At 44.0% G+C, this 7,538-nt stretch overlaps 1 protein-coding gene across 2 annotated transcripts; it reads left to right on the top strand.

Moving 5' to 3' along the window:
- Positions 1 to 3,047: 3,047 nt before the first annotated feature.
- b3galt8 (beta-1,3-galactosyltransferase 8) lies at positions 3,048 to 5,174 on the top strand. 2 transcript variants are annotated; one of them, XM_039804443.1, is made up of 2 exons: positions 3,048 to 3,178; positions 4,052 to 5,174. In XM_039804443.1, exon 2 carries the CDS (start codon positions 4,084 to 4,086, stop codon positions 5,038 to 5,040), a length of 957 nt encoding a protein of 318 aa, XP_039660377.1. In that variant the 5' UTR covers positions 3,048 to 3,178; positions 4,052 to 4,083; the 3' UTR covers positions 5,041 to 5,174. The 2 variants fall into 2 exon arrangements, with proteins under 2 accessions (XP_039660377.1, XP_039660376.1); XM_039804442.1 differs by having other exon boundaries at positions 3,097 to 3,286.
- Positions 5,175 to 7,538: the final 2,364 nt, after the last annotated feature.

The raw sequence follows: 7,538 nt of genomic DNA, 5'->3' as shown, positions 1-7,538 counted from the left end.
ACCACCACCACCACCACCAACACTGCTACGACTCTGTCTGGACTCCCCATTGACCACCTGGACTCCCACACCCACACACCCTGCAGCAACCAAAGCCACTGCCGAGATCCCTGCTGCCTCCACCTCCCCTCCCCTCATTTGCTCATGATCAGCATGGACTCCATGAGATGACACCCCCCCCCCCCTCCGATGACACGGTTGTGGAAATGCTGCCAGTGCGGAAATCAATGTGCATGTTACAAACTGGACTTAAATCAAGCCCACACAGATTCTACTCACGCACCAAAGATAGCAAAAACAACTCCATGTCCCCTGATTCTGATCCATCCTCCGGTGTTGCAGCATTTGTGGGGGGGCTTTGGCATTATGTTGTGTACAGTAATTAATACAGTTCCTATTTCACGTTTGGGGTATCACAGAAAGGACAGGCTGTTTATGCAGTAGTACAATGTGGTCTTGTTTAGGTTCAGGGCCTCTTTGCTAAAACCGATAATACAGTGATTCAGCAATTCAACTGGATCATCTTACAGTCTATTCCTTGTACAGTACTGTACACGTATTCATCTAAATGAAAGATTTGGAAAGGGATATTCCTCAGATGGCATTGCTCAGATGTCAGATATCTCCGTCTAACTTGCCATTTGTTTGTGTTTGTGTTTGTGCTTAACTTGTCTCAGTGTCACTTTATCCTCCCCAGGTTCCCTCATCTCACGCAACATCTCATGTGATAGAGATGGAAATGAAAAGAGAAAAAAAATATATGGAAAAGTATTTTACCCCGCCACATCCCATGTCCACATGGATGGCAATGTTTCCATTCATTACGTCAGCCCCTGAAGGCATCATGCACAAAGAACAGAGAAAAGAAAAGCTGGTGTGTTTCCATGTGTTTGGTTTCTGCTGTGAATCCGAGGCAGGACCTGTTCCTCAGTATATAATGATATGCGGTGATGATATTTTCTTTCTTTTTGCAAAATGTGAAAACAGTTCATATGTGTGGAACAGGACAAGGCTCAGTATTGTTGTCAAAAAATGTTGAGTTTCTGTTGGACATAGTAAGGTTTCGATGCTTATGTTGATGCCGATAGTGTTTGAACAGGCCAAGACTAGAGAAGTAGTTGCTGCCCCCCCAGCCCTGCCACAGCAGCACACTAACCACTGACCCTGTGCAGAATGCCTGTGTAAATTAAGTTTGTTTTTATGCTTTGTTTGTTATAACTGGGTGAACAACCGGTGTTTCTCTGTGAACTGTGTTACAATAAAACACTTTGTTTCAAAGGAACATGTCCAGGCCTTTTATTTTCTACTCAAGGTCCACTTTCAATCACATCTCATGGTCTTCCTCGCAGTATAGCGTTTGCTCAGTTGTCATTGACAAGAAGTCATGGAGTTGACCGTGAGTTAACATTTTTGTGCCCCCTGTTGAGTAAACTAAAGTTGTAACAGTGCTGCTTTGTCTAACCATGTTTGTTTTATGTTTTCAGTAATAAGTTGTATGCTGCAACCGGGTTATGAAAATAGGAATGAATGTATTTGACTGTAAAGAATAGGTCCAGACTGATCTGGTTATCACAATCACCACCTTTTGTCACTGTAAACAATAGGTAAAGACAGACCCTTCCTCACCCCTCTCTTCCTGTCTTTGGATGCATAGATTAGGTTAAAAGCAACTATTATCATATAAAGAGAAACCTTTTGCCACACAGCAGGAAATAATCGTCTGCCTGTATCAGTCTCCAACCCCTGGTACTTTAGTCTGGGTTAGGACAATAGAATGTTAATTCCTGTAAACTTGTAAAGACTTTACATCTGCATGATAGAGCCTATTGATCTGTGGGTGCAAATGACCCCTAGGGGGCAGAATTTAGAGCATGTTCTTCCTAATTGGACAGCGAAGAAACCAACGAGATGCGTCTAACCTGTCACCATGCCAACAAAGAGCCTATGAGGAAGGCTCTTACTCACGAAGGAGAAAAGTAACCGCCCCTGGGATTGGAGGAATAAAGCAGGGGGGCAACCGTGATTCGGGGCGAAATAGATGCGGGAACTTTAGGGTTAAGCAACTATTTTCCAGGCCCGCTGCAGCGTAATTCTCTGTATTTTGACTTATCATTTTTATTAATAAATCTTTGTGTTAACCTTTCAATTGGACCAAGCCTCTCCTTCTTCAGAGATTCAGAAACACGTAAAAACTCAACACCCCTTAAGTAAAGAAAGTAGCAGCTAATGAGGTTTTATTGAGGAATTCTAAATGAAGGAAACAGAGGCAGCAGGAGATATATACAGTACTGTGCAAAAGTTTTAGGCAGGTATGAAAAAATGCTGTAAACTAAGAATGCGTTCAAAAATGGAAGTGTTAATAGTTTTATTTTCATTAATTAACAAAATGCAGTGAATGAACAGAAGAGGAATCTAAATCAAATCAATATTTGGTGTGACCACCCTTTGCCTTCAAGACAGCATCAGTTTTTCGAAGGTACACTTGCACACAGTGTTTGAAGGAACTGGGCTGGTAGGTTGTTCCAAACATCTTGGAGAACTAACCACAGATCTTCTGTGGATGTAGGCTTCCTCAAGTAACGTAGTTATAGGAAAAGTCCACTTCTAAGCAGTTCTACTAACTACTCTCCCCCGAAACCGTTTTTTCAATTTGCATTCGCACTGGCCAGGTGGCCATAGGGACTATAGGAGGGGTAAGGGAGTAATGCAAGCACGGCAACGGTAGCCTATTTATAGCGTTAAAAACAGAAAACAAATACACCAAAAAAAGTATGAACTACATACTAAATCTAATGTATATGGCATATTTGTCATAATGTAAACAAGTCTCCCGAAGAGAAACGGGTATCTCTCTCCCCCGCCTCTGCCGGCTGCGTTGTGGACGTGTGTGTGTGTTTGTGTTTGTGTTTGTGACTCCGCTGCTTTGCTCCAGTTGGATATCTACAAGGATATTAAATCAAGGCTGAGTCATAAAGTCTGTGTCTTGCGCATTGTAACTAGAACGTGCGCCAGCCAATTAACTATTGAAGCCGAGATGTCAGTGGGCATGTGCTCTGTCGTCTCCTCCTTTAAGCCTCCTTGGAGACGGCCGTGTTTGGCACATGTCCATTTCCTGGTTTGCCCTGCTGGGAGCGGCCGCTGCCCTCCCGACGGATCTTCCTGCTGGACTACAGAGAAGGTTATTACCCTTCTCAAGTTGTTCTCTTATTTGAGTTTAGTTCGAGTTGGTTTTTAGGGTGTTAGTTTGCTAGTTTTTCAGTAGTTTTAGTTTGTTTGTGAGAGCCAGGTAAGTTAGGCCTCTAATGTCTACATGAACATATTAATAACATGATGTGTAATGTTCGGTCGTTAATGCGACCCCTCCTCCTTCTTCACTAGTGAAACATTGTAGCTAACTGAAGACATTCACGGTGATTTGATTTGCATTAGTTTGAACCATGCAGCAGCAGTAGCAGTAGTAGTTTGAGTTTAGTTTGACTTTAATGGATTTATTTGACACAGCTCCTAGCAGTACCAGAGTTAGCTATCAGATCCCCTTCTTCCCTAGTCCGTGGGCAGGACACCGAGGAGAAGAAGAAGATCTCTGTCCCAACAGTAAAGGACAACAGTCAGAGTTCACAGCATCAACACTGAAAACAGAATAATCCAGAAAAACAATTGTTTAGCTCATTACGTTTTGCAAGTAAACTCTTATTTTCTGAATGAAAAAAATAAAGTTTAAATAGGACAAGTATTGAGGCAAATTTCACAGTTGTATGTATTTTTTAACTGTTGATTTATGTAACTTTTGTATGTAACTAAGTTCAGTAATTACAACATCTTTCCAGAAGTCAACGAGTAATCGTGTTAAATTATTGTGATTTCAATATTGACTGAAATAATCGTGATTATATTTTTTTCCATAATCGAGCAGCCCTACCCACTACCTCTACCACTACAACATGAAGACAACACTACAGCAACTAGTTCACAACATTAAAACACAAACACAACAGTACCAACAATACAATCCCAACATTAAGATTAGCTGTTTGGTTTCATCTCCTTCCAGGGGGTGTAATCGGCCTGGGCGTCCCTGTGGCGATGAGGAGGGCGTGTCTCTGGACGCTGGTGAAATGTCTCAGCGTTTCTGGCCTGCTCGTCCTGTCTGCTCACATCTTCACCGTGAGGAGGAAAGATCCTGCGACGCCGAGCCCCCTCCCAGCCGCCGAGTACCGGCTCCTGTCCCCTGACACCTACGGGTACACCCTGACCCCGGCCGCTGTGTTCAGGGACACCCCCCCCTTCCTGCTCCTTCTGGTACCTGTGTCCCCTGGGGAGGCTGCAGCCAGGGACGCCATCAGGCAGACATGGGGGGCTCCAGGGCGGGACAGCCGAGCTCTGTTCTTCGTGGGGCTCCCTGAGGGGGGGCGGGGCTCCAGCGTCCAGGCTCAGCTGGAGGAGGAGAGCAGGACACACGCAGACATCGTCCAGATGGACTTCCAGGACAGCTACCACAACCTGACCATCAAGACCCTGATGATGATGAACTGGCTGGCCAGCCACTGCCCCCATGCCTCCTACGCCATGAAAGTGGACGCGGACATCTTCGTCAACGTCTTCCTCCTGCTCCGCAGGCTGAGGAGCTCGCCGCGGCGGGGCTTCATCAGCGGCTCGGTGATCAGTGACGGCCGGCCCCGCAGGGACAGCAACAGCAAATGGCGTGTGTCGGAGGAGCTGTACCCCGCCGACAGCTTCCCCCCATACCTGTCCGGGGCCGGCTACGTCTTCTCGGCAGACATGGCGGCCAGGATCTCCTGGGCGTCCCGGTTCGTCCGGATGCTCCCCCTGGAGGACGTGTACGTGGGCCTGTGTCTGCGCGTGCTGGCCGTGCAGCCGGTGTACTCCCGCAGCCTGCTGCCCCCCAGGAACCTGTTTGAGATCCGACACCTGGACTACGACAGGTGCACCTTCGCCAAACTGATCATTGTCAACGGGTTCACGCCGTCCCAGCTGCTGCACATGTGGCAGGACTTCTCCTCAGGCCACAGCAGCTGCTGACTGCCATTCTCGAGTTAACCCTAACCCTCTTAGCATTTAAGGTCCCATGACATGGTGCTCTTTGGATGCTTTTACATAGACCTTAGTGGTCCCCTAATACTGTATCTGAAGTCTCTTTTATATAGGCCTTAGTGGTCCCCTAATACTGTATCTGAAGTCTCTTTTATATAGACCTTAGTGGTCCCCTAATACTGTATCTGAAGTCTCTTTTATATAGACCTTAGTGGTCCCCTAATACTGTATCTGAAGTCTCTTTTATATAGGCCTTAGTGGTCCCCTAATACTGTATCTGAAGTCTCTTTTATATAGACCTTAGTGGTCCCCTAATACTGTATCTGAAGTCTCTTTAATATAGACCTTAGTGGTCCCCTAATACTGTATCTGAAGTCTCTTTATATATAGACCTTAGTGGTCCCCTAATACTGTATCTGAAGTCTCTTTTATATAGACCTTAGTGGTCCCCTAATACTGTATCTGAAGTCTCTTTTATATAGGCCTTAGTGGTCCCCTAATACTGTACTGAAGCTCTTTTATATAGGCCTTAGTGGTCCCCTAATACTGTATCTGAAGTCTCTTTTATATAGGCCTTAGTGGTCCCCTAATACTGTATCTGAAGTCTCTTTTATATAGACCTTAGTGGTCCCCTAATACTGTATCTGAAGTCTCTTTTATATAGGCCTTAGTGGTCCCCTAATACTGTATCTGAAGTCTCTTTTATATAGGCCTTAGTGGTCCCCTAATACTGTATCTGAAGTCTCTTTTATATAGGCCTTAGTGGTCCCCTAATACTGTATCTGAAGTCTCTTTCCCGAAATTCAGCCTTGGTGCAGAATTACAGCCACTAGAGCCAGTCCCACAATGAGCTTTCCTTAGGATGTGCCATTTCTGTATTTGTAGCTTTTGAGGAGGAGAGACGGGGGGGGGCAAGGTGGAGGGTGGGGGTGTGACCTTGACCAACTGCCACTTTGCTCGTTTGAAAGCCATGATGTCTTTTTCTCATGGGTTGGCCAAATTCTCTGGGCGGGCAAAGCAGAGAAAGCGGAGGTAACCTTGTTCCTTATGACCTCATAGGAGATTCCTGATTGGTCCATCTGAGCTTTCATTTTCTCAAAGGCAGAGCAGGATACCCAGGGCTCAGTTTATACCTATCACCATTTCTAGCCACTGGGGGACCATAGGCAGGTTGGGGGAACGCATATTAATGTTAAAAACCTCAAAGTGAAATATTCATGCTATGGGACCTTTTAAGGAAACAAGGAAAGGAAGCCATCAGACACAGCCATGGGGGGCGGGGTTGTATTATTACTGTTCATTATCAGGGAATTTAACTAATGGGCACTTTACTGAGAGGAGAGGAATGTAGTTCTGAAATGAGTTTGTCAATGAACTAATTAGTCAGTCAGCTGAAAATTATGGGAAACTGCTGATTATTTCATTCATTACATAACATATACAAGTTGACATCCTCAAATGTGTTGTTGTTTTGACCAACACGTTCAGTTTATTGTCCCGTAAGTCAAGAAAAGATCTTTAATCAACAGTGGTCAGTTTTTAGGTAATTTAAAGAGAAAATGTGCTATCACTTTTTTTGATTTATTTCTGTCCTGGAGCCACCCTACCACCCAGCAGAAATGTGTGTGTGTGTGTGTGTGTTCCTTGAAGTTCCTGTTTTCAATGACTTTGAAATGTACCGTTGCTGCCTCATCACTGAAGCTGTATTTCTTACTACAAATGAATATGTATGTATGTATATAATATATCACTGCTGTTGCCTTGGTATCACTCGTGCTGTTTCCATCCAAACCAAATAAAAGCCTTGATTGTTACATTGAAGATGGATTCCTCATCACATACACCATCACACGCAGTCAGAGGGCTTTGGAGGCATTAGGGACAAACTCTTAAGTAGTTGAAATGAAATAAGTTGTGATGGAAGAAGAATTCTGAACTTTTACTGAAGTAAAAAAACTGTCACACAGTTCTACTTCAGTATTGGCAAAATGTACTAAAGTATGAAAAGTGAAAGCTCTCATAATGATGCTTTCCAGAGTTTTTATTTTTGTATTTTTAAAATCTTGTTTGCACTAAATGAATACCTTTTGGGCTCTGTATGAAATGAAAAATATGAAATTAGCGTATTATTGTTACTCACTGATACATCTGAAGCTATAGCTGCTGGCTTGAAGAGTTGATGGTTCAGTCACTCCTCTGAAGGGTGGGTGGGGGTGACAGGGATGGCCAGTATAAAGGACTCTGACTATAGAAATACATTACAAGTAGAACAGAATACAACTAAAACCACTCACATGGTTTAGAGATGAAAGCTTTTGGTACAGGCAAACAAACACCGTCAATCTCTGACTATGAAAGCCAATTTCATAAGTTCACCATATGTTCTGCATGTAAATAAAGTAATTCAGATAATTGAAAGGAAGTAAAAAAAGGACAATACTGTGTGCAAGTATAAACTGGAAACAAAAGGAAATACTAAAAGTACA

Source organism: Perca fluviatilis, chromosome 6 (genome assembly GCF_010015445.1).
Source record: "Perca fluviatilis chromosome 6, GENO_Pfluv_1.0, whole genome shotgun sequence".
Lineage (NCBI taxonomy): Eukaryota > Metazoa > Chordata > Actinopteri > Perciformes > Percidae > Perca > Perca fluviatilis.
Note: the sequence above shows the minus strand (reverse complement) of the source record. Positions and strands in the feature narration are given on the sequence as shown.

Excerpts from the sequence above, each read along its gene's own strand:
- b3galt8 (XM_039804443.1), top strand. The coding sequence starts at position 4,084 with ATGAGGAGGGCGTGTCTCTGGACGCTGGTGAAATGTCTCAGCGTTTCT.